Raw genomic sequence first — 15866 nt, 5'->3', positions numbered from 1 at the left:
GTTAACTCAATCATTTGGGCAAATTTAATTATGTGTGGAGTCATAACAAGTGTACGGAGATTTTTTTTTTTGAAACAGGGTCTTGCTCTGTCACACTGGCTGGAGTGCAGTGGTTTGATTGATCTTGGCTTATTGCAGCCTCAACCTCTCAGGCTCAAGCAATCTTCCCACCTCAGCCTCCAAAGTAGTTGGGACTACAGATGCTGCCACCATTGCTGGCTAGTTTTTTGATATTTTTTTGTAGAGACTAGGTTTCACCATGTAGCCCAGGCTGGTCTCTAACTCCTGGGCTCAAGTGATCCTCCTTCCTCCTGCCTCAGCCTCTCGAAGTGCTGGGAGTACAGGCATGAGCTACCACGCCTGGCCTGTATCTTTTTCTTACTCCTCCATCTCAAGGCCCTGCCCTCCTTACCCATTTCAGCAATGCTGCTTAATTACCTCCCAATGTGACATTCTACTTCCCCCTAAATATTCCTGGTTGGAGCCTTGGTTATTTCCATTTCCCATTGTTATCCCAACGTGGAATGTACCTCATTTCTGGCAATCTGTGCTTTTTTCTTTCTTCCATGAAGCCTTTTCAGGTTAATTCCTCAATGATTTCTCCTTTTCTGTTCATCCCATGTTCAGTAATCCTCCCAATTTCACAGGGCTGTTGAGACTAAATGAACTGATATCTGTAAAGTACTTAGCACAATGCCTGGCAAAGGTTAAGTGTTCCACAAATTATAGCTATTAATACCATTCTGTTACTATTTTATTTTCTAACCACCCGGTACAGGACTTCACCCAAAACAGGAGGCTAGTGTAGATAGTTAGAATGCTCATTTTATGCCAACCTGAGTATAAACCACAGGATTTACTTGATGGCAGAAACAGAACTATCTCTAGTAGGTTCATTTTTGGTCACCTCATTTTAAGACAATAGGTTAAACAGTAATAGTTTAACTTCCATAAATATTATATTCATTTCAGATCCTTGGAAATAATAAAATTCTGTGATATAGTTCTTAAAATGAAGTAAAGTCAGTATAAAAGCCATCAAGAGCCATTTCTGGCCAGGCGTGGTGGCTCACGCCTGTAATCCCAGCACTTTGGGAGGTCAAGGCAGGTGGATCACTTGAGGTCAGGAGTTTGAGACCAGCCTGGCTAACATGGTGAAACCCTGTCTCTACTAAAAAATTAGCCAGGTGTGGTGGCGTGTGCCTGTAATCCTAGCTACTCGGGAGGCTGAGGCATGAGAATCACTTGAATCCGGGAGGCAGAGGTTGCAGTGAGCCGAGATCGAGCCACTGCACTCCACTCCAGCCTGGGCAACAGAGCGAGACTCTGTTTCAAAGAAAAAAAGAGTCAATTTTTAGATTTTCCTTAGCAATCAATTTTTTTTTACCATTTTATTTGTATGTTTCTTAACAGAAAACTGTTTTGGGGAAATCAAGATCCTATTCGCCCTGTTTCCCAGGGTGCTTTGAAGGCTCAGCTGACCAAAAGACTTGAGAACCTTGCCCAGCCCAAGGAAGTTTCCTGCCTCTATGTACCTAACAGGTTAGTGTCTGTGTGTTATCATGTTACTTTATCAGGAGGTTTTTGTTGTTGTTGTTGTTTGTTTTTGAGCTGGAATCTCAGACTGTCACCCAGGCTGGAGTGCAGTGGCATGATCTTGGCTCACTGCAACCTCCACCTCCCAGGTTCACGTGATTCTCCTGCCTCAGCCTCCCAAGTAGCTGGGACTACAGTCACACACCACACCAGGCTAATTTTTTGTATTTTTAGTAGAGACAGGGTTTCACTCTGTTGGCCAGACTGGTCTCGAACTCCTGACATTGTGATCTGTCTGCCCTGGCCTCCAAAAGTGCTGGGATTACAGGCGTGAGGCACTGCGCCCGGCCTTTATCCCAAGTTCTTAGGGAAAATGGACAAAGAACTTTTATCTAAAAGCCACAAATTGTTCAATGTACAGTCAAAATTCACTGAGAATTAGGGATTCTATATCTGTTTCCAATCTGATGCTACAAGTAAGCTTTTCCAGAGCAAAATCTAGTATTTAACTATTGCAGACTTGTAATATATTATAATGCTTTGGTTTATGAGGATTAAAAAAATAATAAAGTGAAGGTGTTATACAAGGATACTTCCAGAGTTAGGAAGATATCTCTCCAAGATATCTTTGAAGAATTCTATAGAAGCCATTATTTTTTCAAGTTAGGGTCTCCAATTTTAGAATTAAAGACACTGTAGAAGTTCAGGGGATACTGAAATCACCTGTTGCGACTCTTGCCGAGGACTGGCCACTCCCTTCTCTAAGTTTTCCTCCTCTTGGCTTCAGTGATACTCTCCGCCCTGGCTTCCCTCCCATCTTCTTCACCTTGCCCTCTCAATATCCTTTGTGGGTTTCTGTTTCTTTGCCATTGTTGTCCAATGTCTTGTCCCTGGATTCTTTCTCTTCTTGCTCTAAACTCTTCCCAAAGGTGGAGTTGTCCTCATAGGAATTTTCCTTCCATTCTTGTGGTGGTGACCTCCAACTCCTGTTCCCAGCCTAAACCTCTCTCCTGTCTCAGAATTATTGACTTCCCCTGTAAGAAGGTGCTACAGGAATCTCCAACTCAACATGTTTGTATCTTTTTTTTTTTTTTAATTGAGATGTTGTCTTGCTATGTTGCCCAGGCTGGTCTCAAACTCCTGGGCTTAAGCAGTCCTTCTTCCTTAGCCTTCCAAAGTGCTGGAATTACATATGTGAGCCACTGTACCTGGCCAGCATATTTGAAACTGAATTACTTTTTATCTTTTTGGAGACAGAGTCTTGCTCTGTTACCCAGGCTGGAGTGCAGTGGCCTGATCTCGACTTACTGCAACCTCCACCTCCTGGGTTCAAGTAATTCTCTTGCCTCAGCCTCCTCAGTAGCTGGGATTACAGGTGTGAACCACCATGCCCAGCTACTTTTTGTATTTTTAGTAGAGAGGGAGTCTTGCTATGTTGGCCAGGCTAGACTCAAACTCCTGGTTTCAAGTGAGCCACCCACCTGGGCCTCTCAAAGTGCTGGGATTACACACATGAGCCATCGCGCCTTGCCAGACCTGCTTTTTAATCTAATGTTGAGGTGGATATTTGCTTCAGAATGATATTTACAGGCTACAATCATTGGTGTATTTGTTTACTTGTAAAAGTTTATTCAAGAAGATGAATTCAATAATATTTTCAAATTTCTTAGTGAAGATCACTTCATTTTTTTAACACAGGAATACCAGTTGTACATGATTAATTTTATCTTCTTTCTGGAAAATACAGAAATGATCTTTGCATGTTTGGTGACATTTTATCATTATGTTTGGTGGCATGTTACTATTAAATTTAATTCAGCAAATATTTTGCTACAACAGAATACCTGAGGCTGGGTAATTTACAAAGAGAACAGGTTTTAGCTCACGGTTCTATAAACAGAGAAGTATAAGAAGCATGGCGCTAGCATCTGCTCGGCTTCTGGTGAGGGCTTTTCATGCTACTTCATAACATGAAGAAGAAAGTCAAAGGGAAAACAGACATGTACAAAGAGGGAAAACCAAGGGGCATCTGGTTTCATAACAACCCATTCTCATGGGCACATTCCTGTCAAAACTAATCCTGGCTCAAGAGAGTGAGAACTCACTCACTACCGAGAATGGCACCAAACCATTCATGAAGCATCCGTCTCCATGACCCAACACCTCCCATTAGGCCTCAACTCCCAACACCACCACACTGGGAATCAAATGTCTTTTTTTTTGAGATGGAGTCTTGCTCTGTCGCCTAGGCTGGAGTGCAGTGACGCGATCTTGGCTCACTGCAACCTCCGCCTCTGAGTTCAAGCGATTCTCCTGCTTCAGCCTCCCGAGTAGCTGGGATTACAGGTGCCCACCACCTCACCCAGCTAATTTTTGTATTTTTAGTAAAGACGGGGTTTCATCATGTTGGCCAGGCTGGTCTCGAACTCCTGACCTCAGGTAATCTGCTTGCCTTGGCCTCCCAAAGTGCTGGGATTACAGGCATGAGCCACCGCACCCGGCCTGGGAATTAAATTTCAGCATGAGCTTTGGTGGAGGCAAACAAACATATCCAAATTATAGCACAGGGGCAAAGGCAAGTAAGACACTATTACTGCTTTTAAGGAGTTTATCATCTATTATGGAGGATATACAAGGTAGATTAAAGTAATAACTAAGAAGCCTTTGGAGTTCAATAAAGAAGAGATTATATTTACTTGGGAGGGATCAAGGAGGAGAAAAAAGCTGAATTTTTCCTTTCCCTAGTCTATCTTCCTAAAAGTATCCTAAATTTTCTTATGATTTCTTCCAGAAAAAATAAATAAAATTATGCATCTTTTGCCCTTTAGAAAAAAAAAAAAAAAAAGCAAAAGGAATCTTTCGTGTGTGTGTGTGTTTATATGTGGTTTCTTTCTGGTAAAATCCTTGATCTTCTCTCCTTTAAAATGTGTTCCCCAGACTTGAGCCGTCAATATATTATCTTCACAAGCTGCCATATTTGTGTACCATTAAATTATTTATTCAGTATTTGTATTTAAATGACATGTGTCTAGTAAAACTCTTAAAATACCACTCATTCCCTCTAAATTCACTCAAGTGCTACCTAAAACCATTTGGAATACCATTTGCAGTATGTGTGCAACACATTTGCTTCATATTATTTTAGACTTTTCCCTTATATCTTTATTTTACTTAATTCTGTACTGTATAATAAGAATATATTTTAAAAGGCAACAAAAATCTACTGTAGGCTTACAACTCAGAGAAACTATTTTGTCATATTCTAGTCTTTTTTTTTTTACTATGGATGTATTTACATATATAGCCTACTTAAAGAGTTAGAGATAATAAATATATAATTTATATAGTGCTTTTTGCACTTAAAAATCTTTCTAAACTTTTCTTTTAAGGAAGAGTAGATAATTTATTAAGCAGGTAATTCTTCTATTGTTAGAGATACAGTATATTTCCAATTTTTATAGCATATGTAACATTGTTGTGAATGAACTTGTTCGTGCATGAAATTCTCATGAATTTTAAGTTATATACATGGACTTGATTGCGTGAGTTAATTACTGCATCTAAAGCTAAGAGTGTTGTTAAGGCTTTCTTTTTTCTTTTTTCTTTTTTTTTTTTTGGAGGCTGGAGTGCAGTGGTGTGATCTTGGCTCACTGCAACCTCTGCCTCCCGGGTTCAAGAGATTCTCATGCCTCAGCCTCCTGAGAAGCTAGGACTACAGGCACACGCCACCATGCCTGGCTAATTTTTTTCTTTTTCTTTTGTTTTTTTTTATCATATTTTTAGTAGAGACGGAGTTTCACCATGTTGGCCAGGCTGGTCTCGAACTTCTGACCTCATAGGATCTGCCTGCCTCGGCCTCCCAAAGTGCTGGGATTACAGGTGCGAGCCACTGCACCTGGCCTGCTGTTGAGGCTTTTGATGCTCGAATTTGCTTTGGGTGCTTGCTGGTTGAATGATTAAAGCTTTCTGCTAAGTTAGCTCTCTGAAGAAAGACTGTTGGGGGAGGGGAAGGAGATGGGTACAGGCAGTGAGGGAGCTTAAAGTAACAAGAAAAGGATGAAGATACTATTATTTACCTGAAGTCTGGTTTTAGATAAAATACTAGTTTAAGGTGGCCATTTCTCTATCTCTTTCAATATATAACTTTAATAAAAAGTTAACAAACTTTTTCTGGAAAGGGCCAGATAGTAAAGTTAGCCACAGAGTCTTTGTTGCAACTACCCAGCTCTACCATTATAGCACCAGAGCATCCATAGACATTATGTACATTGAACATGTATGTGATGCAATACAACTTTAGAATTCTTGCATCTATGTCTATGAGGGATATCGGTTTGTAGTTTTCTTGTATTGTTCTTGTCTGGTTTTGGTATTATGGTAATGGTGTCCTAATAGAATCACTTGGAGAGTATATAGACTTGGTATTTATATAGTGGAATTCTCCAATGAAGTCATCTGGGCCTGGAGTATTTTGGTGAGAAGGTTTTTAAACTATAAATTTATTTTATAGATACAGGGCTATTCAGATGACCTATTTCTTTCTGAGTCAGCATTGGCAGTGTGTGTCTTTCAGATAATTCATTAATTTCGTTGAAGCCGCAATCTGTGGATTTTTTGTTTGTTTGTTTGTTTTTGAGACATAGTCTCCCTCTGTCACCCAGACTGGAGTGCAGTGGCATGATGTCTGCTCACTGCAGTCTCCACCTCCCAGTCTCAGGTGAACCTCCCACCTCAGCCTTCCAAGTAGCTGGGACTACAGGCATGGCACGCACCACCATGGCCAGGCTAATTCTTTGTATTTTTAGTAGAGAGGGAGTTTCACCATGTTGATCTGGCTGGTCTTGAACTCCTGACCTCAAGTGATCCACCCACCTCGGCCTCCTAAAATGCTGGGATTACAAGCATGAGCCACTGCACCCAGCTCATTTATTAATTTCATCTGTTTTTTTTTTTTTTTTTTTTGAGACGGAGTCTCGCTCTGTCGCCCAGGCTGGAGTGCAGTGGCCGGATCTCAGCTCACTGCAACCTCCGCCTCCCGGGTTTACGCCATTCTCCTGCCTCAGCCTCCCAAGTAGCTGGGACTACAGGCGCCTGCCACCTCGCCCGGCTAGTTTTTTGTATTTTTTAGTAGAGACGGGGTTTCACAGTGTTAGCCAGGATGGAATTTCATCTGTTTTAAAATTTATTGGCATAAAGTTGTTCATATATTTTCTTACTTTTGATAGCTATCCAACCTCCTGTGATGATCCCCCCAACCCCTCGTTTCTGGTATTAGTAGGTTGTGGCTTCTCTCTTTTTTTGCTGACATTCTGGCTAGAGATCTATCAGTTTTTGGTTCCATTGATTTTCTCCATTATTTTACTGCTTTTATTTCATTGATTTCTCCTCTGATCTTTATTACTTCCTTTTTTCTGCTTACTTTTTATTTTATGTGCTTTTCTTTTTCTAGTTTCTTATGGTGGAAGCTGAGATTGTTGACTTGAGACCTTTCTTATTTTTTTCTAGTATAGTCATTAGTGGGGTGCATTTTCCTCTAAGTGTTGTTTTAGATGCATTCCACAAATGTTGACATATTGTGCATTAAATGTTGTAATTAAATGTTGATTAATTTTCATTTAGTCAAAAATACTTTCTAATACCCTTTTTGATATCATGTTTCAGCCATGGATATCAGATGTATATTATTTTGTTTTCAAAACATAAGGGGGATTTTCCAGATGTCTTCCTATTGATTTCTAATTTAATACCACTATGGCTAAAGAACATATTTTGCATTATTCTAGTCCTTTTGAAACTTCTTTTATGTCCCAGAATATGATCTATCTTGATAAATGTTCGATGTGCACTTGCAAAGAATGTGTATTTTGCTCTAATGGGTAAGGTGTTCCATAAATGTCACTTAGGCCAAGTTGGTTGGTAGTCTTGTCCAAGTTTTCTACACCCTTACTGATATTCTGTTTACTTACTTGTTCTATCAGTTATCATGATGGAATATTGAAATTTCTGACAATAATTGTGGATTTGTCTATTTCTCCTTGCAGTTCTATTGGTTTTTACTTTATGTACTCTAAGCTCTGTTATTAAATGCATAAAACTTCAGAATTTACAGTTGAGCATCCTTAATAAAAAAATCTGAAATCCAAAATGCTCCAAATCCAAAACATTTTCCGTGTTGACATGACTGGAAAGTTACACACCTGACATCGTGTGATGGGTCACGGTCAAAACACAAGCACACAACACATAGTTTATTCATCATCCATAAGGGAAAGTAGACGCAGTCCCCTTTCCGCACTCCCATGAAGGAGATCCATGAAAGTTAATCAAATGGTTCAGTGTATACAAACTTTGTTTCAGGTAGAAAATTATTTAAAATATTCTATAAAATTACCCTCAGGCTATATGTATTAGGTAGATTTGAAACATAAATGAATTTTGTGTTTAGACTTGGGACTCTTTCCAAGATATCTCATTATGCATATACGTATTTATTCCTCAATCCAAAAAATTAAAAATCTGAAACACTTCTAGTCCCAAGCATTTTGAATAAGGGATACAGTTAACCCCTTTATTATTACAAATTGACCTTTTTTATCATTGGTAACATATGTTTTACTCTGAAATCTACTTTGTCTGTTGTTAATACATCTATGCCAGCTTTCTTTTCATTATTGTTAGCATGACATATATTTTTTATCCATTTACTTTTAACCTATTTGTGTCTTTACATTACAAGTACATTTGTTATAGGCAAATGTTGGTTTTTTATCCAATCTGATAATCTCTGTTTTTAAATTGAGGTATTTAGATTATTTACATTTACTGTGATTACTAATATGTTCAGATTTAAAGCTACCAACTTGCTGTTGTTTTCTGTTTAGTCCATCTTTCTTTTGTTCCCCTTTCTCCTCTTTGTTGCCTTCTTATGTATGTATGTATGTATGTATGTATGTATGTATGTATGTATTCGAGATGGAGTTTTGCTTTTGTTGCTCAGGCTGGACTGCCATGGCACAATCTCGGCTCACTGCAACCTTCGCCTTCCAGGTTCAAGCAGTTCTCCTGCCTCGCCTCCCGAGTAGCTGGGATTACAGGTGCCCACAGGTGCCTGGCTAAATTTTGTATTTTTAGTAGAAACAGGGTTTCACCATGTTGGCCAGGCTGGTCTTGAACTCCTGACCTCATGATCCACCTGCCTTGGCCTCCAAAAGTGCTGGGATTGCAGGCATTAGCCACTGCGCCCGGCCTGTTGCCTTCTTTTAAATTAATTGATTTTTTATTATTCCAATTTATCTTCTTTGTTGGTTTATTCACTATAAATTTTTTGTTTGTTTTTTAGTAGTTACTTTAGAACTTATAATGTACATCTTCAACTTATCACAGTCTTTCTACCTTTAATTAATTTATTAATTAATTTATTTTTTATTATGCTTTAAGATCTAGGGTACATGTGCACAACGTGCAGGTTTGTTACATAGGTATACATGTGCCAGGTTGGTGTGCTGCACCCATTAACTCATCATTTACATTAGGTATATCTCCTAATGCTATCTCTCCCCTCTCCCCCGACCCCATGAGAGGCCCTGGTGTGTGATGTCCCCTTCCTGTGTCCAAGTGTTCTCATTGTTCAATTGCCACCTATGAGTGAGAACATGTGGTGTTTGATTTTCTGTTCTTGCGATAGTTTGCTGAGAATGATGGTTTCCAGCTGCATCCATGTCCCTACAAAGGACATGAACTCATCCTTTTTTATGGCTGCATAGTATTCCATGGTGTATATGTGCCACATTTTCTTCATCCAGTCTATCACTGATGGACATTGGGTTGATTCCAAGTCTTTGCTATTGTGAATAGTGCTGCAGTAGACATATGTGTGCATGTGTCTTTATAGCAGCATGACTTATAATCCTTTGGGTATATACCCAGTAGTGGGATGGCTGGGTCAAATGGTATTTCTAGTTCTAGATCCTTGAGGAATCGCCATACTGTCTTCCACAATGGTTGAACTAGTTTACAGTCCCACCAACAGTGTAAAAGTGTTCCTATTTCTCCACATCCTCTCCAGCACCTGTTGTTTCCTGACATTTTAATGATTGCCATTCCGACTGGTGTGAGATGGTGTCTCATTGTGGTTTTGATTTGCATTTCTCTGATGGTGAGTGATGATGAGCATTTTTTCATGTGTCTGTTGGCTGCATAAATGTCTTCTTTTGAGAAGTGACTGTTCATATCCTTTGCCCACTTTTTGATGGGGTTGTTTGTTTTATTCTTGTAAATTTGTTTGAGTTCTTTGTAGGTTCCAGATATTAGCCTTTTGTCAGATGAGTAGATTGCAAAAATTTTCTCCCATTCTGTAGGTTGCCTGTTCACTCTGATGGTAGTTTCTTTTGCTGTGCAGAAGCTCTTTAGTTTAATTAGATTCCATTTGTCAATTTTGGCTTTTGTTGCCATTGCTTTTGGTGGTTTAGACATGAAGTCCTTACCCATGCCTATGTCCTGAATGGTATTGCCTAGGTTTTCTTCTAGGGTTTTTATGGTATTAGGTCTAACATTTAAGTCTCTAATCCATCTTGAATTAATTTTTGTATAAGGTGTAAGGAAGGGATCCGTTTCAGCTTTCTACATATGGCTAGCCAGTTTTCCCAGCACCATTTATTAAATAGGGAATCCTTTCTCCATTTCTTGCTTTTGTCAGGTTTGTCAAAGATCAGATGGTTGTAGATGTGTGGTATTATTTCTGAGGACTCTGTTCTGTTCCATTGGTCTATATCTCTGTTTTGGTACCAGTACCATGCTATTTTGGTTACTGTAGCCTTGTAGTATAGTTTGAAGTCAGGTAGCATGATGCCTGCAGCTTTGTTCTTTTGGCTTAGGGTTGTCTTGGCAATGTGGGCTCCTTTTTGGTTCCATATGAACTTGAAAGTAGTTTTTTCCAATTCTGTGAAGAAAGTCATTGGTAGCTTAATGGGGATGGCATTGAATCTATAGATTACCTTGGGCAGTATGGCCATTTTCACGATATTGATTCTTCCTATCCATGAGCATGGAATATCCCTTGTAAGTTGGATTCCTAGATTTTTTTTTTTTTTTTTTTTTTTTGTTTGAGTCAGAGTCTTGCTCTGTAGCCCAGGCTGGAGTGCAGTGGCGTGATCTTGGCTCACTGCAAACTCTGCCTCCTAGGTTCACGCCATTCTCCTGCCTCAGCCTTTCAAGTAGCTGGGACTACAGGCGCCCACCACCATGCCCGGCTAATTTTTTTTTGTATTGTTTTAGTAGAGAGGGAGTTTCACCATGTTAGCCAGGATGATCTCCTGACCTCGCGATCCGCCCACCTTGGCCTCCCAAAGTGCTGGGATTACAGGCGTGAGCCACTGCGCCTGGCCAGGTATTTTGTTCTCTTTGAAGCAATTGTGAATGGGAGTTCACTCATGATTTGGCTCTCTGTTTGTCTGTTATTGGTGTATAAGAATGCCTGTGATTTTTGCACATTGATTTTGTATCCTGAGACTTTGCTGAAGTTGCTTATCAGCTTAAGGAGATTTTGGGCTGAGACGATGGGGTTTTCTAAATATACAATTATGTCATCTGCAAACTGGGACAATTTGACTTCCTCTTTTCCTAATTGAATACCCTTTATTTCTTTCTCCTGCCTGATTGCCCTAGCCAGAACTTCCAACACTGTGTTGAATAGGAGTGGTGAGAGAGGGCATCCCTGTCCTGTGCGAGTTTTCAAAGGGAATGCTTCCAGTTTTTGCCCATTCAGTATGATATTGGCTGTGGGTTTGTCATAAATAGCTCTTATTATTTTGAGATACGTTCCATCAATACCGAATTTATTGAGTGTTTTTAGCATGAAAGGCTGTTGAATTTTGTCAAAGGCCTTTTCTGCATCTATTGAGATAATCATGTGGTTTTCGTCTTTAGTTCTGTTTATATGCTGGATTATGTTTATTGATTTGTGTATGTTGAACCAGCTTTGCATCCCAGGGATGAAGCCCCCTTGATCATGGTGGATAAGCTTTTTGATATGCTGCTGGATTCAGTTTGCCAGTATTTTATTGAGGATTTTTGCATCAATGTTCATCAGGGATATTGGTCTAAAATTCTCTTTTTTTGTTGTGTCTCTGCCAGGCTTTGGTATCAGGATGATGTTGGCCTCATCAAATGAGTTAGGGAGGATTCCCTCTTTTTCTATTGATTGGAATAGTTTCAGAAGGAATGGTACCAGCTCCTCTTTGTACCTCTGGTAGAATTCGGCTGTGAATCCATGTGGTCCTGGACTTTTTTTGGTTGGTAGGCTATTGATTACTGCCTCAGTTTCAGAGTCTGTTATTGGTCTATTCAGGGATTCAACTTCTTGTTGTTCTTTGTTTTTTAGTAGTTACTTTAGAACTTACAATGTACTTCTTCAACTTATCACAGTCTATCTTTCTGTCTTTAATTTATAATACTTAATGTATCGTGTAAGATTTTTTTTTTTTTTTTTTTGAGGCGGAGTTTTGCTCTGTCATCCAGGCTGGAGTGCAATGGTGCAATCTTGGCTCACTGCAACCTCCGTCTCCCGGGTTTAAGCGATTCTCCTGCCTCAGCCTCCCAAGTAGCTGGGATTACAGGCATGCGCAACCACACTCGGCTAATTTTTGTATTTTTAGTAGAGTCGGGATTTCAGCATGTTGGTCAGGCTGGTCTCGGACTCCTGACCTTGTGATCCACCTGCTTTGACCTCCCAAAGTTCTAGGATTACAGGCATGAGTTACGGTGCCTGGCCTACTGTAAGATTCTTATAATGGTATATTACCATTTCCCTACTTCTGGCCTTTGTGCCACTGTGATCATATATTTTACTTCTATAAATCTTACAATATATTATCGTTATTTTTGCTTTAAACGGTCAAATCTTTTAAGGAGATTTTTAAAATAAGAAAAAGTGTTTTATATTTACCTGTGTTCTTACCATTTCCCATACTCTGCATTCCTTTGTGTAGATCTATTAAATCTATACATTTCATTTTATATTTTTCTTCTTCCTCGAGGACTTTCTTTAATAATAATTTTTTTTTAATTGAGATGAAGCATCGCTCTGTCACCCAGGCTAGTGTGTAGTGGTATATTGGTATATTTGCTTAGCACAATATTTTCAAGATTCATCTGTGTTGTAGCATGTATAAGTACATTTGTTTTTATGGCTAAGTAATCTTTAATTGTATGGCTTTGCCACATTTTATTTATCAGTTCATCAGTTGTTAGACATTGGCCTCTTTTTACATTTTGGCAAAAGTAATGCTGCTATGATCATTTGTGTACAAGCTTTTGTGTGAATTTATGTTTCATTCCTCTTGAATATATAGCAGGAGTTGAATTGCTGTTTCACATGATAACCCTATATTTAACTTTTTGATGGACTGCTAGACTGTTTTCCAAAGTGACTGTGTCATTTTATAATCCCACCAGTAATGAATGAGAGTTCCAGTGTCTCCACATCCTTACCAACACTTGTTATTATCTTTTTGGTACAGCCGTCCTCCTATGTGTGAAGCAGTACTCATTGTGGTTTTGATTTGCATTTCCTTAATGATTTTTGATGTTGAACATTTTTTCATTTGTTTATTGGCATTTGAATACCTTCTTTGGAGAAATGTTCATCCAAATCCTTTGTTCATTTTTGAGGCTTGCTTTTAATTAAAAAAAAAAAAAAAAAAAACGGGACTGGTGGCTGGGTGTGGTGGCTCATGCCTGTAATTCCACCACTTTTGGGAGGCCCAGGTGGGTGGATCACTTGAGGTCAGGAGTTTGAGACCAGCCTGGCCAACATGGTGAAACCCCATCTCTACTAAAAATATAAACAATTAGCTGGGTATGGTGGTGAGCACTTGTGGTCTCGGCTACTTAGGAGGCTAAGGCGGGAAGATCACTTGAACCTGGGAGGTCGAGGCCATGACTGCCTTGCTGCACTCCAGCCTGGGTGATAGAGTGAGACCCTGTCTCAAAGAAAAAGTTACTGGAAATATCTTTATTCTAGGGATAAACCCAGTCCCTGTTATTCTATTATGCCTGGAAGTGGAAGTCTCTTGTAAGCATTTTAATTTACCAAAGTATTTACTTTAAAAATACTATCATTTGTATTTCATGACCCAAGGATTTATGCTGTAACACTAAGTGAAAAATTTGAACATAAAACTGTATATATACTGTGATCCTACTTTTATTTTAAAATGTTTATTCCTTAAGCATACCAAGATATTTCCCATCTCAAGGCCTTTTTCACATTTTCTCCTCTGCCTAGAATGCTTTCCTCATTTTTAAGTCACTAAGATGTTTTAATCCTTTAAGTCTCAGCCTAGGTCTCAGCTTTTCACAGAGACCCTCCCTGACGATTCCCTTCAGCACAACTTTCAACATTCTCACAAACCTACCCAGGAAGCCTCTATCTCTGCTGAATAGTTGATGCCTTCACAGTATTCCCCACAACTATTTACAGTTATGTGTTGCTTAATGACAGGGATATGTTCTAAGAAATGCATTGTAGGAGATTTAGTTGTTGTACAAACATCATAAAGTGCACTCACACAAACCTAGAGGGTATAGCCTACTACACACCTGAGCTATGTGGTGTAGCCTGGTGCTCTTGGGCTACAAAGCTGTGCAGCATGTTACAGAATACCATAGGCAATTATAACACAATGTTAAGTATTTGTGTATCTAAACATATCTATACATAGAAAAGGCACAGAAAACTATGGTATAAAAGATAAGAAATGGTACACCTGAATAGGACATTCACTAAGAATGGAGCTTGCAGGACTGGAAGTTGTTCTGGGTGGGTCAATGAGTATGTGGTGAGTGAACGTGAAGGTCCAGGACATGACTGCATGCTACTGTAGACTTTATAAACACTGTACACTGAAGTTATACTGTTTATGAAAAAATTTTTTCCTTAATAATATATTCACTTTAGCTCACAATAAGCTTTTTTTAAAAATTTTATTTATTTATTTATTTATTTATTTATTTATTTATTTATTTATTTCTGAGATAGGCTCTTGCTCTGTCACCCAGGCTGGAGTGCAATGGCGCAATCTTGGCTCACTGCAACCTCCTCCTCCCAGGTTCAAGTGATTCTCCTGCCTCAGCTCGTCAAGTAGCTGGGACTATAGGCATGCGCCACTACACCCGGTTAACTTTTGTATTTTTAGTAAAGTCAGGGTTTCTCCATGTTGGCCAGGCTAGTCTAGAACTCCTGAGCTCAGGTGATCCCCCACCTCAGCCTCCCAAAGTGCTGGGATTACAAGTGTGAGCTACTGTGCCTGGCCTTTATAAGCTTTTTAACTTAAAACAAAACAAAAACCTTTTTGACTCTTTTATAATAACGCTTAGCTTAAAACACAAACACATTATACAGCTATCCAAAAATATTTTTTCTTTATATCCTTATTATTATTTTTTAATCCAATGGACTCTGCTTGATATATATCCTTATAATATAAGCTTTTTTTTCTATTTTAAAATACTTTAAACTTAAAAAAATTTTTTTTTTTTTTTTAGAGAAGGTCTTGCTCTGTTGCCCTTACTGGAGCGCAGTCATACTGCTTACTGTAACCTCAGCCTCCTGGGCTCACGTGATCCTCCCACCTCAGCTTCCCAAGTAGCTGGGACTACAGGTGTGCGCCACCACATCTGGTTAATTGCTTTGGATTTTTTTGGTAGAGACAGGGCTTTGCCACGTTGCCCAGGCTGGTCTCAAACTCCTGGGCTGAAGCAATCCACCCACCTGGGCATGGTGGCTAGCACCAGTAATCCCAATGCTTTGGGAGGCCAAAATGGGAGGATAATTTGAGGCCAAGAGTTCAAGACCAACCTGGGCAACATAGTAAGACCCCCATCTCTAAAAAAACTAAAAAAATTATCTGGGCATAGTGGCACATGCCTGTAGTCCTAGCTACTCGGGAGGCTGAGACAGGAAGATTGCTTAAGCCCAGGAGTTTGAGGCTGCAGTGAGCTATGATCACACTGCTCTCCAACCTGGGTGACAGAAAAAGAAGGTACAAACAAACATTAGCCTAGGCCTACAGAGGGTCAGGATCATTCATATCACTATCTTCCACCTCCACATCTTGTCTCACTGGAAGGTCTTTACGAGCAAAACATACACGGAGCTGTCATCTCCTATGATAAAATGCCTTTTTCTGAAATACCTCCTGAAGGACCTGTCTGAGGCTGTTTTTTTTTATATAAATAGAAAGAGTACACTCTAAAATAACAATAAAAATACATAAACCCGTAACATATAGTAAATACATAAACCAGTAACATAGTTGTTTATCATCACTATC

The 15866-nt window shown here is 39.4% G+C and overlaps 1 protein-coding gene across 1 annotated transcript in view; it reads left to right on the top strand.

The window, feature by feature from the left end:
- The window catches only part of THEGL (theg spermatid protein like), an 87923-nt gene that overhangs the window by 40588 nt on the left and 31469 nt on the right, over positions 1-15866 (top strand). The window contains exon 4 of the mRNA XM_023192249.2: positions 1414-1542. Within this exon, the coding sequence (XP_023048017.1) occupies positions 1414-1542 (129 nt within the window). The remainder of the gene's footprint in view (positions 1-1413; positions 1543-15866) is intronic.

This window comes from Piliocolobus tephrosceles, chromosome 3 (genome assembly GCF_002776525.5).
Source record: "Piliocolobus tephrosceles isolate RC106 chromosome 3, ASM277652v3, whole genome shotgun sequence".
NCBI lineage: Eukaryota > Metazoa > Chordata > Mammalia > Primates > Cercopithecidae > Piliocolobus > Piliocolobus tephrosceles.
Note: the sequence above shows the minus strand (reverse complement) of the source record. Positions and strands in the feature narration are given on the sequence as shown.